At 39.3% G+C, this 21,015-nt stretch overlaps 1 protein-coding gene across 7 annotated transcripts in view; it reads right to left on the reverse strand.

Annotated features, from left to right (window-relative positions):
- zeb2b (zinc finger E-box binding homeobox 2b) overlaps positions 1-21,015 on the reverse strand; it is a 142,113-nt gene that overhangs the window by 100,237 nt on the left and 20,861 nt on the right. For 4 of the 7 annotated variants that reach the window (XM_059647447.1, XM_059647448.1, XM_059647449.1 and 1 more), the window contains exon 3: positions 6,498-6,530. The exons of 2 other annotated variants lie outside the window; for them this stretch is intronic. In XM_059647447.1, coding sequence (XP_059503430.1) covers positions 6,498-6,530 — 33 coding nt within the window. Of the gene's footprint in view, positions 1-6,497; positions 6,531-18,028; positions 18,190-21,015 lie in introns of all 7 variants that reach the window. One more of the 7 variants, XM_059647453.1, reaches the window with a different exon arrangement.

The raw sequence follows: 21,015 nt of genomic DNA on the forward strand, positions 1-21,015 counted from the left end.
TCCATGTCATATTCAGTTGCTCCAGAGCTGACTTTGTCCCTCATTCATCATTTTTAACAATCACTGTACTTAAATGTATGTTCCAATATCAGCAACAGCCATAGCCAAGCAGCAAAGTAAAAAAGGATTTTTGATAAAAAAAGTTGCAACAGTTTTTCTGAACTTAGTAGCCCCAACAGTACCTCAATTCTCTGTGAGATTGCTAATCTTTCATGTTTTTCCTGCATGCCAACACAATATGAGGATACAAAATTTAGTCCAGTAAATCACCATCATTAAGAAAAATAGATGCAGTCGTAGCTCAATATCATAGGTTGCAACATTATATTGATATCTTAGAGGTTTTGTACGATCATCTCTGATGATCAGGTAAGCATCTCACCAGTCTTCTATCCTTGGAATTTTGCCTGTTGCTTCTCAACATTTATCCCGAAACAGAAGAGCTTGTATAGAATCCAAACCTATTTGAATTGAACGTAGCTTGTTGGAACCAAATCATTTCATGTGCCAATAACTATTTACAAACTGGATTTTATTTTCTCGAGTTATTTGAAGGTCTCATACAATCATTTCTGGGAGTCTAACTACAAATGGTCTTTATATTGTATACTTTATAACGAAGATATGAACGGAATGTTTTCTGCACCGGAAACAGATATTTATTCAGGGTAAATTTCTTTAAATGTTAGTTCATGACCGGCACTGTGAGAATATCTTTTGCCTAATCTCTTTGTTTAAATGGGCAACCCTTCTTTTTAACCAGGGGACCTTTTCGTTTTTTAACTGTTTAATTACCTTGTGCCTGCAATATGACTCTTCCAGGTTTCAAAAAAGAAACCTTAGCACCACCCTAACCCTTGCTTATCATGAATCCAATGCAAAACTAATCCCATTTCATCTCTGCTCCACACTACCCCTCCGTCAATTATGTTGGCCCATTTATCTGTTCAGGTAAGCATTTCATGGTACTATTTAAATGAAGTAGGAAGTTATCTCAATGTCCTGGTCAACCAGAAACAACAGAACCAGAAAGCAAATTATCTTTTCATCCATCTCATTGCTGTTTGTGGGACTCTGGTGTGTGTAAAACTGCTGTTGCAGTTACTATTAGAACAACAGTGTAATTGTTGTATGTGAAGCATTTTGTGATATTTCCGAGAGATCTGTTTCCACAGTGTACTACTATGTCTTACAAAGCTCAACTTCACTGAATTATATCTTACCCAAAATAGCTAATGACAAAACCAAGATGTGTATTAATCTCTATTACAAACAAAATTTAAGCTCAATGCATTAAATCTAGCAATATACGTTTAGTAACAAATAGGAGGCCCGATGTAGATATACCATTGCAAAGCAATTGCTGAAGCCCAGCTTCAACTATAGTTGGAAGATTAATGCTACCACATGAAACTGCCCAACAACAACACAAAAAAGGAGCGACCTTGGGCAGCCCCAGAACAATGCTTGATTAACCAGTGCTAGTTAACTGCAATATAAGCAGCCCAGTAATCTCAAGCTGCCTATTGTTTGAATGACCTCTGTGCCTGGGCCAATTACTAACCATGACTGCTGTATCAGTAGTGGGCCAATATCACAAGTGGTGAGAATCAATTAAAGCTAGCCTACATTTCTTAAAGTGGAGGTGCATTGTGACTGAGTGCTGAGTTGTGACATGGCAAAGGATGAGACAGAGAGCAAAGTGTCTAAGGTTTCCAAATGCTGCTCCAGAGGGTGTGGAAAGGAGGAAAAATGTATTGAATCCGTAGGGAGGTGGGGGAAAGGAGGCGTTCCAGATTCACAATCAAAAGGCAGCGAGAGTAAATAACCATGAAGTTCAATGCGAGGAATCAAAACCACGGCCCCCTCCCCCGCATCCCGGCCCCGCCATGACCTGGATGCAGTGTTGCAAAGAAATTTAATGATCTCTCACATGTAGGCAAGGTCAGTGAATGCATCTTCAGTTTTCCTATCCTACAAGCTACCACTAGAGCCAAAGCCAATGCTCAAATCATCATACACACTGTGCTCATTTACCAACAACCTCTCTCAATAATTTCTCCTACCTAATATTCTTGAGCTTAGATTCACCTTTACACACAAATCTCACATGCACATCTACAGGTTGTACAACAATGCCAATCACTCATCCATTACAGCAACATTAGATAAACAAATTACACAACACTCAATGACACACTCCCCTCCCATGTATGACAGGTGATGTACAACTAGAGGCAGCAGCAGATCATTGAAAGTAGGCAGGTGAGTCTTCATTTCCTAAGCCTCATCTATAGGAAGAGGCCAGGTTGGTTGTATTGGAGCAACCATTGCTCTTGGGGGTGAATCCATCAAAAATGACGGAATCCCCAGGTTTCACCCTCCTTCTTGCATCCAAATGCAACACTCACTAATTGATAATGGTGAAAATATGCACCTCCTACTTTTGCCACTCTCTCCACACCACAATGTTAACTGTATGTCCTTCTGCTTTCCAATGCTTAAAAGGTCCTGCATGGACATGCAGTAGACGAACACCAAGAGAATGGTGATAAACATATTTAGCAGTAACATTGGCTTTCACAGTCACCAACTCAGAGAGTGACGGTGTGCATAACCTTTAAGGACAGATTAGAGGTGGAATCTGCACTTGGTGATTTGCTGGGCATGAATGGTTTGCAGCCAGAACAGGAACAAAAGATAATGTAGGTGCCAACTCCTTGACATGGGCAGGGCTTAAATGAAGACAGTGATAGGGTAAGTACAGAGGAGGTTGATGGATATACAACTGTACAGGATGCTTGGTATGCTTGGAAGAACTTTTCTGGCAATGTCAAGGAACATGGAAGAATCCAGCATGGTGGCAAAGGGCTTTATCCACTTTGATCCCATCCACTCCATCATGTTAGTGGGGACAAGTTCCATTTGCACCTATGAGCTCAACCAATGCGCAGTGCATCAGCCAGGCTGCAGGCACTGAAGAAGCACAACCTAGATATGATCTCCTGGTGAGAGCTCTTCTTCCCCCTCTTCCTGCTCCCCATTCCCCTTCTAGACTCTTGCTCTGCTTTGTGTGGCCTCTCCCCATCATGTTGTATTATAAAGAATGCTTATTCATGCACCCAACCTCAGCAGTGATTGGCTTATACAGATGCCACAAACTCGGAAAAAAATCCTGAAAACCCGAAACACTGCAAAACTTTTGAAAGTTGAATCAACTACAGAAAACACCAAATATTTGTAAGTCAAACATAACAACAGTCAAAAGAAATCAACCAGCAACTAACATGTAAGTAATTAATGATGCCTTTAAATAATGTTGATAATGCAGGGAATGAGGTACAGGATACAACGGTAGTTGTCCTTCCTACACTTAACATGTATTCGGCTCTGCAAAGGTTTACGAGACTGGAATGCTGAAATTTCATCCTGGCATCAAATCAGTACTGTATCTAAATTTCCATCATGATCTGCCTACTCTTGGTAATTCCAAAGGGCATTCACTGCATCCCCACTAACAACTGAACATTAGATTGTCTGGCCCTGATCATAACGTTATCTGGTTCAGTTCACTCCACAAGCGTGCTATGCAATGTGAATAGCATTTTGGAGTCATATAGCTGATCAAAGCACCTGAAACAATTGTCAATATGCCCAATTTCTCAACAGAAGAGTTTAACATGTATTAAGAAAACTCAATTTTTTCCCATTTGTCTTATTTTCTTCAATTCCAAAACTCAATATTCCTGATATTTTCAGAGTGGGCAGGCTTACTAAACAAGTACCAAGCCAACTCTCAGGTGAATGCTATAAATATTGTACATTAGCAAGCCTTAGTTATTTACAGCTGGTATGATGGAAGAGCCAGATATAACTTTCCAGTTGCCATCATAAAATGATCAATTACAAAGTCACTTGATAGAGATACAAAAATGCCCCCTCAGTCACTAATGCGCTACCAACCAATTCTACGATAACTGGAGAGATGGGAAACAATTTTGAGTATCTCTACATTTAAATGCAGTTCAACATAAGAAAAATGATACTGTGAAAGAATGTTTTATATGGAGGCATGAATTTCTTTGGACTTTACCAGCCAATCTTCAACTATTGTGGTGATATTGGTGAAAGTTACATAACTCTGGAGACAGCTTGATACTTCATGATATTTGAAGACCATAAAATTGCTTGGGATCTTCATAATAACTTCCACTTCCTCATATTCTGCACATACAACAGCACCCTGCAATCAGCACTTCTATCCTTCCAATCAGGGAAATGAAAAAATGATAAAAGGCATGAAAATAACATTTACAGGGTTCAGTCCCAGTAAGATATTTATCACAGATTGGAGTCACAGCGGAGACAAACCCAAAGCAATGGGTGACTTGACACCAAGTTCTCAGGCCACTTTCACGCCACTGTGTTCCCAAAACCATCACGCATTATTACAAAAACACAGGATAGCTACATTAGCTGCGGATTGCTTCTGTCATTTCATGGAGATCTTTTTGCTTAGAGAGAGCTGTGAACACTTGGATCTGACTGTGTGGTAAGAAAATAATAATTAAACTGTATACAGCTATTAACAGTTTTCGTAAAATAAATTTTAAAAGTGACAGTAGGAGGGAAAGGATAATAAAACCATGACATCAGTTTGAAAAACTAAATGGGAGTATCTATATGAGAAAATTAGAACTGTAGAAAGTGTACAACAGAGTACACTGTGTGTATAATTAGAAGGACAGGTATTAAAATGTTAGTTCTATGTTGTGACAGAAACATGATTCTACCTCTTACTACAGTAAAGAGAGTTTTTAACAAACAAATAAATAATTTCAAACTGGTCCATTGAACTTATTTCTTGTCAAGATGCTTAATTATTTTCCAAACATTTTATTAAATTGAGGTATGGAAAAGGTGACGACTCAACAAACATTGAATTGGAATCCTGAACAAGAAATTATAAGCAGTACCCAAAGTGAAGCATCCATTTTGTACAAAAATAAAAAAAATTAACAGCCTCAGTAAATAAGAAGGTGAACTAACGTTCTAAATGACAGAAAAGAATGGTTAATATGTTAAACGATAAAAGCAAGCCACACAGCATTATTAAAATGATTAAATATTAAATGCACCAACATGTAGTTACAATGATTGACTGCAAATGTTAACTATTTTTCTCAAGTTCTTGCAATAAGAGAGTGACCATGTGCAGGAAGTCCTCAGCCTCCATCACATCATTCTCAGACACAGCCTCTCACCACCTGAGACAGATCATGCTGCATGTTACTCTCACTCATGCACACCAAGCAGTACACAAGTTCAGCGTAAAAGGGACTTTAAAAGCTCATCGGGCACACACTTTGCTTGTATGAAATACCTTATTCATGACAGAGCAGCAAGTGCCTAGGTAATTACTGGAATCAAGGTGGCCTCAGAAGTGTTTAAATCTACAAGGACACCAAGGGCATGAATAATGCAAAATAATTTGCATCTAAATTTTTTAAGTGTTCTTTATTCAAAAACTAAGATGCAGTTACGATTAAAGTTTGATGAGTTGGCGGCAGAATGCTTCCTAGCTGCTGCAGAAGAGCCGCTTATTTTGCCAAACTTAGTTAAGATGAAGGGAGCAGGGAGGGAAAGACAGCAGTGGGAAAAAATATATATATATAAAATGGGGAAATGGTTGGGATACAGAACTGGAACAATGACACTAACAACAGCTTCTAGTTTACAAACGGTGTCAGACTGCCACTTGTGAACCGTAATCTGACAGGGGCGATTTGATATCATAGCTCTGTTTCAGTCTAATTTATTGCAATATATAGGACACAACTCCCTGAGTACCCATTTCGCAGTTTTTCAAATGAAATTACTTTCATACACTATTTCCCAACATACCCCTTATAGGAAAGTCAGAGAAAACATTATTAAAATTTATGCAAGGAGGTATTATTATGTTTGATCAACCCACAGATGGCAATGTATTCAAAACCTTAATACAGTCAGCAATAGGGTGAAATGCATGCCTTTTATTTGTTCTTTTGATGAATGATATCAACCCACAATCACTTCCCCAACTCCTATTCTATCCCGACCCCCACCTTCTCCACCTGATATGGGGGGAGGGACTTTGGAGTAGGAATGAACAATTATCTTACAGCCATTAATTACGTTCTTAAAACTGCTGGCTACCGAAACACACATACATATGTGTACATTGCCACACACACACACACACACACACACACACACACACACACACACACACACACACACACATTGAGACATGAACACCCACAAGCCTGAAGACATAAACACACATGCATTCACACATGAACAGAGAAATACACAAACATGCATGCACACACACAAATTAAATTCACAAGCACACACAGAGGTACATAAACATACTGACACACAGACACAAAGGTATACATGAACACACCACAAAATCTGGGGTTAAATTTGCTGATCAGTTGTGACTGACTAACCTTCAATCGAAGCACCTGCTAGTTGCCCAGACTCTGGGAGAGAGAAAAAAAACGTCATGTAAATCAACATGGGGAATGAGCTGGCTGACATTGTGTATAAAATCAGCACTTTTCATGTAGAATCTTTATTTCATACAGACTCCCGCCATTTGTTCATCAATATATTATCATTGTTAAAGAGAACAACCTTACCAAACAATACCATGTTTGGCAACTCTTCACTTTCTGAAGAGCTGAAAAAAATTACCTGGGCACAATCATCTTTTAACAATATGACACTACATTATATCTTTTGAAGTATGAGATGCATAAAAAAATGTTTTGCTATTGATGAAATTTTTGAAATGCAGCTTACAAAAGCTATTTGTAAACACTTTCCTCAAAGTAGGGCGTGTGGAGGGTTGATGGAGGGGGTGTGGTAAAGAGTGTTTCCACGTGAGAATAAGGGAGATGAAAAAATATGGTGAAAGATAATGTTTCATTCTGTTATCAGCAGCAAGTAAACAGAAAGAGAAAAAAAATGAGAAAAAAAGTCAAGTCCATTGCATTTTTGCTTTGTTTTGGCTGTGATACAAATGCTGTGAGCAATGCAAACCACTGGATTTTCTGTGATTCTTCTTCCCCCTCTACTTTTCATTCCAGGTTTTAAACAAAGAGAAACAATTTTTACTCTTCAAACAAAGAATTCCCCTGAACGGACCCCCTGCCCAGCAGGTCACCTATCTTTGCGACAGTTTTCCTGTTCCCACGCTAACCCCGGGGCTCATTTACATACGGACTCTGTTGTGACAATTAGTTTCAGGTGAGCTGATTTCTATGAAGCTGGGCCCAAGACACTGCAGCTCCTTCAGGCCTCCCTGATGCCTTTCCTAATTGCGACTGACTGGCACCAGACACAATCGCCCTCTTGAATCAGCAAATTGTCGTCCCCAGTAACATGTTGCGACCTCGTATTGTACAAATCATATCACTGCGCCCAGTGAGGTAAACAAGGAATAGGATGAATTCAAAGGCCCGCACAATAACCAGCTGACCTCCCCTTTCACCTCTCGACTACTGCAAAGGATTCTCTCTCTTCCTCCCCCACCTAACAAAAAAGAAGAGAAGTAAAAAGCTGTTGTGTTTGGTGCCTGGGCATCTTTCTGTCACATTTCTGGAGCGCTGTCAAGTTCCTCTGTGCAGCAATGTATAATTATCATGTATCCGTGAGGGAGTGTGTAATTTCCACTATTGATGAAAGGGATCCAAGACCACTGAAGTTGCCCTGTCTCAGTCCCACAATGCAGGCATTTCGCTCCCCCCCATCCACATTTTTCTCTCCTTTGTTTTTCTTTCAGTTATTTCATACTCTGCCTTCCCCCAACCCCACTGAACCCCACAAATTGCACAGCCCCCACAGCTTTTAGCAAAACAGCTCAAATGGATGCCAACATCCCATCATAACTGACATGTCTTACTTCAAAGCAGTGCCATTCGTTTTAACAATCCTTTTTTCGAAACAAAGCCTATCAATCTGCAATCTTTAACTGCACTCTGCAGTCTTCTCTCTCTCTTTCTTTCTCTCTCTCTCACCTACTTCCTTAAAAATAGAGAGGGAGGAAAAAATGATGTAATGTCTGCCTGGCCGTGTAAAACTGATCTGGTCTGCCCTACAAGCCCTCCAGATCCCAGCCAAATTCATCCTTAATGAATGGGACTAGATTGAGTCACCACCAGGCATGCTGTTCGTCATTCTCAGGAGCACAGGTATCTAAAACACTACAAAGTGGGAACTCCTGACAATTTTGCTTTTTTCTTCAAAGAAGAGAAATACAGAGACTCCCAGGGACCCATCAACTGTCACATTTCCATGAAGTTGTTTCACAAGTCTGAATAGCTGAAGAAGAAAGCTCTTGTCTTTTGATAATCCTTATCAGAGTTCTGCTTTAGCTCCCAAGGAGTTCTGAACCTCAGAACAGCCAGAATGCATGGAAGGATTTGACCTGAATCACTAGTGTAAAATGTAAACATACGTGTAGACTTGAGGAAAGTACATAAAAACATTATTGTTGATCATGAAGCGACACTTTTTCTGTTGGTACAGAAACCTCTGGAAGAGATCAATCTGCTTGGAAGAATCTCAACCCACCCTAGTCATTTAACACTCTCTCCATGATTAAAAAGGAGGGCCTCAAAGCAGCTCCTGTTTGGGATTCTTTATCAGTGGCCAGAGGGGCTGGAACAAACATCTACCTTAATTTGGAAGAGAGATAACAAGGTGTGGAGCTGGATGAACGCAGCAGGCCAAGCAGCATCTTAGGAGCTGGAAAGCTGACGTTCAGGCCTAGACCCTTCTTTACTGCTGTTAAAGACATTTCAGTTAAAGTACATGGCCCTTTGCTCCCTTGTGCAAAGAACTTCAAACTCCCGCTAACCTCTCCCTTTTAGAGATGCGCAATAAGTTTGTAATCCAAAGAAGCTTGGTTTTCTGACATATGAAAAGTCATTTTTTTGGCATATTTGAGTCAGCCTTTTGAATTATAGTCCATGCAGATACATTGAAACTTTTAGCAAAGGCATGCAAAGCAATATCCTTTCCATCTAACATTTGGTAAGAGTTCAGTCCATTGTGTTTTCATTCTGTTTAGTCTCTGCACTACTCTTCTTCAGTTGCAGTCTTTCTTAGAGCCAAGCATTATATTTCATTAAACTTGCTGTCAAAAACCCTAGTGCTCGGACTGACTTTGTTTCAAATGTTGAAAGTTTCCAAGATCTAATATTAACTTATCATGTTAAGTTATCAACTTATAATCATCATTGGAATGCTCAATATTGCTGCAAGTGCTGATTAACAGTGTTTAGGGTAATGGGGTGGGGTTCTTATTGGGATAATATCTTACATTGGAGAAGAGGAGCCTAAAGGAGTGTAAAGATAATCTGAGAAAAATGTGAGAGAGGCATACCAAAAAACAGTTTTTATCACTGTCATATTTTTCACATCCAAGAAGTCTACGTTCGTTGTTGAGATGGTGAGAATAAAATATGAAAGAAGACAGCAGCCATAATGCCAGGCAGCACCTATTGTGGAGCAGGCTTACCTATGTTGTTATAGACATTGCCCATAGGTACAGTAACTGGAACCATAACGAAGCAGACATTTCTATGTTTCAAATATGTGTTACATTACTACTAGGAAGATTTACTGCAAGGCACTTTATACATATAAGAGGAGAGATACAGAGCTGCAGGTAGTAAGTAGCATTGCCAGAAGACATAGCAGGTTATAGATAAGCTAGAGAGTTGGGCAGTGCAATGGAAGATCAGGATTGTAATCCAGACACATGCGAGGTGATGCATTTTGGAAGATCAGATGCAGGAGGAAAGTAGACACCATATGGCAAAACCTTTAGTAGCATCAACATACACAGGGACATAGGTGTACAGGTCCACAGTTCCTTGAAAGTGGCAACACAAGTAGATAATGTGGTCAAGAAGGCAGAGAGCATGCTTGCCTTCATCGTCCAAAGCATAGAGTACAAAAATTAGCAATTTACGTGGCAACTGTACAGAACTTTAGTTAGGCCACATTTGGAATATTATGCACAGTTCTGGTTGCCATGCTACAAGAAAGTTGTGCAGGCTTTGGAGACGGTACAGAAACGGTATACCAGGATGCTGCCTAGTTTGGAGAATATAACCTATGAGAAGAAATTGGACAACTCCATTTTGTTTTCACTTGAATGTTGAAGGATGAGAGGCAATCTGACAGAAATTTACAAAATTATGAAAAACATGGATAGAATGGATAGTTGGGATCTTTTACCCTGGGTAGAATGTCAGTTACCAGGGAACATAGGTGTAAGCTAGAAGGGATTAAGTTTAAAGGAAATATTATAGGCAAGTTTTTTAACAGGGAGTGCCTCAAATGCACTGCCAGAGCAGGTGGTAGAGTTTCATACAGTAGCAATGTTTAAGACGCATCTTGACAAATATATGTGTAGACGTGGAATAGAAAGATACAGACTGATAATGGCAATTTTTAATTTAGAAAGGCAGCATGTGTCAGCCCAGTCTTGGTGGGCTGAAGAGCCTGTTCCTGTACTGTACTGTTTTTTGTTCTATTACCCCGAGGACAAACTGAGTAAAAGTGACCATGAGTTGACAATGTTTTCTAAACTGGAACTTCATGGAGTGTCAAACATGTTTCCCCAACTCTCAGGAAAGTTATCACATCTGGCCTAAGCGTTTATCAGCTGTACTTTTCATTTTAAATATCTGCAAAAACGGTTTCTCACATGTATGTTATTTTTATACTGCTACTATCAGGAAAGGCCCAGTCTTTAGAAGGCTACCCTTTTTTTTCAAAAAATGTGAAAGTAATGCTACATTTAAAGGATATTTATTGTGGGCGCAGTTCCAAGAACTGACCAAAACCACACCCAAGCCCGTGCTGTTTAGTTACCACCAACTGCAATGGAGACATTTTAGAGATGGTGCCAAATTTGGATGTCATCTCCTGTGATGTCATAATTTGGATGTCTTTTCACATTAAGAAGTGCAGTTGATATTTTTAAAAATTCTTTTATGGGATGTGGGCATTGCTAGCAATTCCAGTATTTATTACCCTTGAACTGAAGAGCTGGCACAGGCCATTTTAAAAGGCAGTTATGAGTCAACAACATTGGGGAGGCGATGTCCCAATGGTATTGTCACTGGACTGTTTATCCAGAAACCCAGACTGGAGACCCGGGTCCAAATCCCTCCATGACAGATGGTGGAATTTGAATTGAATACATATCCGGAATTAAGAATCTAATGATGACTGTTTATGCATTGTCGATTGTCAGAAAAAAACCCACCTGGTTCACTAACGCCCTTTAGGGAAGGAAACTGCCATTCTCACCTGGTCTGGCCTACATGTGACTCCAGACCCACTGCAATGTGGTTGACTCTTAAATGACCTCTGGGCAATTGGGGATGGACAATAAATGCTGCCCAGTCAGCAATACCCTCATCCCGTTCATGTATAAAGAGAAAAAACATTGCTCTGAGTTTGGAATCGTGTGTAAGATAGCGGTAAGGACAGCAAACTGCCTTCCCTAAAGGATAGTAATGATACAGATGGGTTTTTGTAATAATTGATGATAATTTTATGATCAGCATTACAAAAACTAATGAAACTAAAATATAATTAATGGGACTAAATTCCATTAGCTGCCATGTGAGCTCAAGTCCACAGAGCATCAGCCTTGGTCTCTGGAGTGTTAGTCTAGTGATATCATCATTGCACCACCATCTCCCTTCTATCAGACACATACAAGCAAATAAAATGTAAGTTTGTGACATCAAACCAAATTGCGTTCCAATAAGAGCATAAGCAATAGGAGCAGGAGTAGGCCATCTGGTGCCTCTTATTCAATAAGATTGTGGCTGATCTTCTTGTAGACTCAGCTCCACTCACCCACTGCTCATCATAACCCATAATTCCCTTACGGTTCAAAAATCTGTCTAGCTTTTCCCTAAAAACATTCAACAACGTAGCCTCAACTGCTTCATTGGGCAGGAATTTCCACATATTCAATGGATGACATCACTTTCTTCCACCATGTACGAATATTTTAACCTGTTTTATTGTGAGATAATAATACTGAAATTGTCTCTTCAAATGTAAAAGGGTAACTATTATAAATTAAACGCAATCTTAAACCTTGATAGTTGTTTCTGCATGCTATTACTTTTATAGTTTTTTTATTGCACTTTTAGCAGGTAAACTAGTCAGATAATCCAATTTAATTATCGAGTCACTACAGTGGAGAAAGAGACCATTCAGCCTATTGAGCCTGCACTGACTCTCGAAGGACCATGACACCCATACCCAACCTACCCACATAATGCCAAATTTACCTGCACATCTGTAGACAGGGCAAGACAATTTCATACGGCCAATCCAGCTAACCCACACATCTTTGGATTGCTGCAGGAAACTGGAGCACCTGGCAAAAACTTGGGCCATCAAAGAAACAAAGAAACAAAGAAACCTACAGCACAGGAACAGGCCCTTCGGCCCTCCAAGCCTGCGCCGATCAAGTGCTTTAAGGCAGCAGTGCTAACCACTGTGGCATGATTTTACCCTATAGACACAGCAGTTCCCTCTTCTATTAACAGATAATAAGGCACAGCTTCATGTATGCCTATTAGAGAATTTTACTAGAATAAAACCTGAAATAGTGGTATATGGGGTTGTCTTATGATGAAAATTTGGATAGGCTAGGCGTCTATCTGCTGGAGTTCAGAGTAGTAACAGCAACTTGATTGAAATACTTAAGATCCTCAGGTTTTTTTGTCAGGATGAATGTGAGTAGGATGTTCCTTGTAATGGGAGAATCTAAAACTCGGTAGTCACTTTTTGGAGCTATGGGGTCAGTTATTTAAAACTGAGTTAAGGAGATTATTGTTGGGAAAGCTCAGCAGGTCAGGGAGCAACTGTCTAGAGAAATCAGAGTTAATGTTTCGAATCGAGTGACACTTCCTTAGAACAGGGATAGAAGGGTCTGAGGAAGGGTCACCCTATCCAAAATATTAATTCTGATTTCTTACCACAGATGCTGCCAGACCCGCTGAGCTTTCCCAGCAATTTCTTTTTTTGGTCACTTATTTACAGCATCCGCAGTTCTTTCAGTTTTTATTTCAGGAGATTATTATCCTCCGAGAGGGTTACTGGCTTCAGAATTTTCTCTCTGAAAAGGTTGTGGAAGCAGACTTTGTGAATACTTTGAAGTTGAAGGTGCAAGAATCCTTGAAGAACAAGATAAAAGCTTACCAGGAGCAGATTTGAGGTGACAATCAGAATAGCCAGAATCTTATTGAATGGCAGAGCAGTCTTGAAGATCTGAATGAACTGCTACTGCTCCTTGTGCATTTGTGTACACTGTCAGGCATATAATCTGCACTCTGTGGGCTTTTACTTTTAAGGACTGGGCAGAAGAATGTAAAACAAAGAGCAAAGAAAATTACAGCAAGGAACAGGCCCTTCGGCCCTCCAAGCCTGCACCGATCCAGATCTCTATCTAAACCTGTCACCTATTTTCCAAGGATCTGTATCCCTCTGCTCCCTGCTCATTCATGTAGCTCTCTAGATACATCTTAAGTGAGACTATCGTGCCCGCCTCTACCACCTTCACTTACGATGCATTCCAGGCACCCACCACCCTCTACGTAAAGAACTTTCCATGCATATATCCCTTAAACTTTTTCCCTCTCACGTTGAAATCGTGAACCTAGTAATTGAGTCCCCCACTCTGGAAAAAAGCTTCTTGCTATCCATCCTGTCTATACCTCTCATGATTTTGTAGACCTCAATCAGGTCTCCCCTCAACCTCCATCTTTCTAATGTAAATAATCCTAATCTACTCAACCTCTCTTCATAGCTAGTGCCCTCCACATCAGGCAACATTCTGGTGAACCTCCTCTGCACCCTCTCCAAAGCATCCACAAGCTTTGGGTAATGTGGAGACCAGAACTGTATGCAGTATTCCAAACGTGTTTGAACCAAAGTCCTATACACCTGTAACATGACCTGCCAACTCTCGTACTCAATACCCCGTCGGATGAATGAAAGCATGTCATATGCCTTCTTGACCACTCTATCGAGCTGTGTTGCCACCTTCAGGGCACAGTGGATCTGAATACCCAGATCTCTCTGTGCATCAATTTTCCCCAGTGCTTTTCCATTATATTGTATAGTTCACTCTTGAATTGGATCTTGCAAAACGCATCACCTCACGTTTAAGAAAGGCAGCAAGGATAAATCCAGGTAATTATAGGCTGGTGAGCCTGGCGTCAGTGGTGGGGAAGCTGCTGGAGAAGATACTGAGGGATAGGGTCTACTTACATTTGGAAGAAAATGGGCTTATTAGTGATAGGTAACATGGTTTTGTACAGGGAAGGTCATGTCTTACCACTTCATAGAATTGTTTGAGGAAGTGACAAAGATGATAGATGAGGGAAGGGCTGTCAATGTCATATACATGGACTTCCGTAAGGCATTTGATAAGGTTCCCCATGGCAGGCTGATGGGGAAAGTGAAGTAGCATAGGTTCCAGGGTGTACTAGCTAGATGGATAGAGAACTCGCTGGGCAACAGGAGACAGCTTCCCCACCACTGACGCCAGGCTCACCGGCCTATAATTACCTGGATTATCCTTGCTGCCCTTCTTAAACAAGGGACAACATTAGCTATTCTCCAGTGCTCCAGGACCTGAGCAGCAAGTTTAAACAGAGTTATAGCATCAATCTGGTCTATTCTCCATACAACACTGATGATTTTCTTCTGTACCTGTGGTAAGGGTACTGCAAAGGACCACAAGCACCATTTCAAGGTGTCCAGAGACTCAGAATATTCATGCTCATTTTAAAATGCATATTTTACTTTCTCAGAAAGTTTATTCCACACCCTTCCTCTTGCTTTGAAGCTGTCGCAAGGCTTTTTTCTATCATTTACCCTGTTTGCATGGTTGTTATTTATGTTTCAGCCTTTGCACAAGAGCCAATTTTGATTACGGACCTAGGGAGTGGTGTAGTCATCATACTTGCGCTAGATGTTATCCTCCTGCCTTGTCCACACACAACATACTTCCAGCAGGAATTTCTGGACAATTTTCAGGACTTGGATCTCTAGATAATTTTCCCATCCCCTAACCCGCAGTAATAAGGTTAATTGTAGCACCCTGATTGTTACCCAACTGAGATCAGCTAATTTAGCATGGATTAGGAACCAGACATGCGCCTCTCTGCTTTGTATATTTCACCACCTGGTCATCAATGACACCCCAAAATTGGTTTTCTAAATTTTATACATGGTACACTTTGCAGATCTAATATTAAACATGAGGCATCATTCTCCACCCACCCTCTCAGGCAGACATAAAAGATCTTGTGGTACTTCTCAGAGAAGAATAAGGATGTTCTCCAATTGTCCTGGCTCACAGTTATCACAGAAAGACAGATTACCCTGCCATTTATCCTAATACTGCTTGTGGGACCTTGCTGTGCACAAATTGGCTACAACTTTGCAACAATGACCTCAGTTGAAAAAATACTTTTTAACTCTGAAGCACATTTTATTCCAATGCAACATATTTCTTCTTTCTTTTATAACCGCACAGAAAAATTTAACCCCAGACTGTGATTTTGACTTGAAATCCAAATGACTTTTACAAACTATCCATGCTTCTTTCTCATGATCAGTGGTATCATTATGAGCCTTTCAACTCAGTAACTCACGTATTCAAAGTTCTGTCTCAAGTGGCAGAGGAGTCTGCTTTTTGCTTTAAAGCTACGTAGACCACAAAGATTTCTGCTTTGTAACTACACACTTAGTAATTTGATACCAAATGTATCTTGAAAACGTAATTCAGATTGCTTTCAGTTCAGGATTGAATGTTCATTTTGTTTTTAATAGTAACGGTGCAATTAAACAAACTCTCACAGTGGGCAGTTAAGGGAAACGGGTGGGATGTGAAGCGAGGACAGACAGTAATGGGGGACAATGACATATGGTAGCACAAAAATGTAGTGTGACAGGACACAGGCTTGACATCTGTTGTAACTTCCGATGGGGTTACATATTTATTCCACATCAAACTCCTAAAAGAATGAATTTATATGCCAAAAGTCAAAGAAAAGGACAAAATGATGTCTGACACAGCATGCCTGCATGTTGAAAATTAAAATCTCCAACATGTGACATTAATAAAGGTTATCCTACTCAACATTGCTGTGTGAACATTTATGTTACGTATAATTAAGGATGTTGCTTTGCCAAGAGGCTATGGAGGTCACAAGTGAATTTGTACCTGATCTGTGCTTCCTAACCCTTCTGCATAAATTCTTTTTAAATTACATTGTGTGTACAAAATTTACTTGAACAAGTGGTTTGATGTTTTGTTTCAAACTCTGAAATGCAGTTGGTTTCTTGCCAAATTGTGTTACCAATTATTGTGAAAGAGCTGTACACACTGTGAAATAAACTGACATTTGTAGGATAGTTTGTGCCGTGTGTGTCTCTCCCCCTCCCCCAGTTACATGGTGCAACAGAGATAAGTCACTGCAAAAGCAACACAGATTTGTTTGTAAGTAGGGTCTGTGTCAGACCAAGCATTTTGACATTTGTTGCCATTACTGGACTGCGACTTCAATTTAAAAAAAAGACCAAAACAAAACACCATCCTTGCTTATAATAAAACACCCATGTGTGGTAAAAGGCAGTTACATAATCAGCAGTTTGAGATCATCTCCTATTTGTATAGTTTACTCTGATATTTTAATTGTCTTAAACACAAACGTTCATTTTTGCTAATCTAAGTAAAATTGTAATGACTTATTCACTTAAAAATGTAACTAAATGTAGCAGTTGTGAAAACAATAATTGCAATAAATTTTTATTTATATCACATACCTTTTAATGCAATAAAAGCAAATGTGCATTTACTAGCATGCTTTGCTGGGAATAAAAGCTTGTAAGTGACTGGGTGCAATTTCTTCTCATTAATAGGGCCAGTACAGGTGTGGCTTTTACCTCTCTTTACTTATTCAGCAGGACTGGCGCCTCTGCCCTGCTTGTTTATATATTAAGGAAATCAGGACTGCTTGCTGCTACTTACAGGGAGACCATTTCCTTACAGCTTGTTCAATTCACTGAATGATTTAAGGCAAGCAAGTCGAAGTTATCAATGTAACTATCACTGAAGGCTTTTAAAGGTATTGCTTTAGGACAGAATACTTCACCACATTTTATTATTAAGTGGCCATCACAGACTTCCTCAGAGACTCCAAAACAGGTGTAACTGTGATGCATCTCTCAGGTGAATAGTTTGGGCTTCACAGATTAAAGCAGCCTCACTCAAATCATAGGGACATTATATTTAAGATGCAGTGTTAATCCCATGTTTGCAACTTGCAGCAGCATGTCAGCAAGGTTTCACCTCACTAAAATTCCAATTTCTATTCAATCTTGCAAAATTAACATGAAACGGCGCATCAGCAGAAACCTCCCCCACCTTACTTCATTTATAAGTTGCAAGAATGATGCTATTATATATTATTAATTTCTGCTGTTCGCCACTGCAGTGATAGCACTGAGCCGCGGATGTTCTTGCTTTGTAATTAGGTTCTAGTAGGGCAGCCATCCGTCCCTTTTCAAAAATTTACAGGATTCTTAATCACACTGCTCATTTGACTGTGCAGTAGCAAGTACAGTGAAACACAAACAGGCCACGTTCGTTTACACAGGAACACCTGCTTAGCCTGATAGCAGATGTCACCGTGAAGCGAGAGAGAAAAAAAGCAAAAGAGAGAGACCAGCCACGTGACAGGCATGTAACAAGTAAATTTTCCTTTACTTTTGCATCCTAATTGACATATTAACTCTGCCCACCCTTCCTCAGACTTATTTTTACAAAGTTTGATTATGTAACTCCCTAAATCTACATATTAAGATTTTACAAATGTCTGCCAGTTTGCTTGCTTGTGATATAAAGAAGTCTTTGACTTACATTTTTTCACTTCTTGCTAAGAAACTGTAGCTCTGGAGGACAATGTTAAAATGTTTCATTTCCCTGAGAGGGGAAGGGGGTGTCAGGAGTTAAGTTTCTTTTAGTTGCAGTGTTTTAGCAGCATTGAAAATATTTGTGAAGATTCCCTTTATTTGGTGCTTCTAGAAAAAAAATTGAAAAAAAAGATTTCAGTCGTCAAACTGCATAACAGCCAGGCATATTCTGTATATCAAATACTATTTGAAAAGTGGCAAGAATACAATTTTATCTTGAATCTTCCAGGTAATGACAGTGCTGAATAGACAAAACAAGGTGTTTTGTTCTACATTAAGAACATCTTTCTTTGATGATATCTGTTCAATTGGAATATCAATTTGTAAATTAGGTATGAAATTAAATTCCCTCTGTTACTTAAATGGACCTAAAACTAAAAAGAAAAGCTGATCCTCAAGTTAAAATGTATTGAAAATTTCTGCAAGGACAGAATCACTCACTAGCTTTTACTCCCAGTAAGGCTTACAGGTAAATGTGCATTTGGTTATATTGCATTAAAAGTGAATAACATAAAGAAGATTTAATGTTGATTATTATTTTTATAACTACATTTTTATTCAGGAAAGATTCATCTGTTAAATGAAAGGAACATTCTTTAAAGGAAAATTGCTATGAAAAATTTGTAATATTTCTGGCAGCAGCTCTGGTGCAGGAATGGTAAATACTGGAGCAATTAGGATGTATATGAAATGGTGTTGGTAGAACTAACAGTGATTCTGAACAGATTGAGAGTTTCATTGCATCTTAAGATTTTTCAAAAGGCACAGTGCTCTATAAAGTACAGCAATTCACATGCCTCTAACCATTTTTGATCTCTACAAATTGGCCTGCATGTACACATTGAAAAGTCTAGCTTGCAAGATAGAAAATCTACGCAGCATGGATCCTTCAGAAAGTCATGATATAACAGTTGCCACAACACTATACTGCTGAATGCAACACAAATTATTTTCTCAGAATATTAAAGTTTATTTGAACAAGTAAAAGGCTTCAGCATTTTTGAAGTTTATTAAGTGGAATTGTCAGGTTAACAGAAAATGAAGTAGATTTTACATATCACAGCGTAGCAGTAGATCATAATATTGTGACGCACTGGAAAGCAGTTTCTTCACTACATGGTTAATGTATATCTTTGGCCCCTGCAGTAGGTATTTTGAAACTCCAGTCCTTGTATAGTGATAAATATGCAAGCATGTGTGAGTGTAGCGGAGACCACGTACTTCAAGTGTAAAAGAAAAGTCAAAGGGGCTTTAGCACACCGATTGTTCTTTTTTGGTATTATTGTGCTTTTAATGTTAACTATTTTTAATCTTCAAAGTGAAACAGGACAGAATCATGAATTTCTTTTAAAGTGTGTTCTCTTTTCCCATCCATAGACTATCACATTAAGCCATCCCCCTTCATTGTGGATAAGCTTCCAGTGCTCTTAGGATAAGCGGGCAAGGGACCTTTTGCTTTCAAGGGCAGGCGCAAGCCATATGAGTAATCACAAAGGAGCACCCAGGGAGTTTTAAGCTTTGACGGTTTTATATTTGATTGCAATGCTAATTCCAATGCATATTCTGTACCTGTTGCCTTCAAATGATGTGTTGACATTTTTATAGTCACTATAGTTGCCTTTCCACTCCAATTTGGAACTTTCTTTGCTGAACTAGTACTTGTTGCTTGTGAAAATATGCATATATCGATCCAGTCAGGATTTCGGATGGACAGGATTTCTATTCATTGTCTGCGTGGTTTACACTCCTATCTAAATAATCAGACATCAGGCAAATGCCTTTAATTTCAGTGTTTATTAATACTATCTGAATGTAGGTTCTATTATATGGCAGTATGTCAGTGAAGGTCAACTGAAATGATACATAACAATTAATCTCTACTCTTTTCACAAGCTTTCCAATAGCACCATGATTCTATTCCTATCAACACAACAGGCATGTGCCTATGAATGAGTTAAGGCAGAGGGAAGAACTGTAAGAGCATGCACTCTCTTCGTAAAACAGCTGGTACCAAGATCTGTTAGAATTGACATATTGATTGCTTCAAACATACGAATGTGCATTTCATAAACTCCATTTTCAAAGTGTAGACACATTTAGAGCTCCGTCATTTTCCCACATGGATCAATTATATGGCCACGTAATCCTGTTACCTGTGAAATCCATGCATGCTTTCCCCATTTGCTGCATATCCTAGGCGTGCAAGTTACATTATGTGGATATAAGCAAACAGTATGTTATGATGAAATTAGGGATTGTTTTCCCACTGACAGTTCTGGAGCTGAGAGCAATGTCACCCTTTACCCTCCCCCTGGGAGAGAATCAGAAGACAGATTACCAAGTTATTCAATCCAGAACCAAAAAATAATGGACTATGAAAACAGTCCATTAAGCATTGTGGAGATAAATAATTGTCTACTTTTCAATAATCTGCAGGTATGACTGACTTATTGAGGTTGTAGTCAGGAATTTGGTTGTGCACTATATTTTGCAATTTATCTGGAGGCCATATTATAACCTATAATATTTGACTCATCCTCTGTATTATCCTCTACTTAGAATAATAAAAGCTTACATAAACTGAATTGAAGAAAAAGAAACCTATCTAAACCAGTAACCTGTTGTATTAATGTCAGGAAATACTTTGATGTGAATAACCTGTTGACAATTTCCAACTAGATTATCACAAGAAGAGTCACCAGGGATCAGGAACAGCAGTTATCAGCATCGAGACTCTATATCTAAGCACCTTCGAGACAGGAGGAGAAAAACTTGGAGGAAACATGGTACCCCATTAAAAAAAGCTTCTGAATTTTTCAGTATGATTCTTTATTTGTAACAATACTGCTGTCACCTGATACAAGCAGAAATGCGGAAATGTTTTTTTGTGAATAAGAATTGAATTCATGCTACTCTGATGAATGACCTTGCTTT

This window comes from Stegostoma tigrinum, chromosome 7 (genome assembly GCF_030684315.1).
Source record: "Stegostoma tigrinum isolate sSteTig4 chromosome 7, sSteTig4.hap1, whole genome shotgun sequence".
Lineage (NCBI taxonomy): Eukaryota > Metazoa > Chordata > Chondrichthyes > Orectolobiformes > Stegostomatidae > Stegostoma > Stegostoma tigrinum.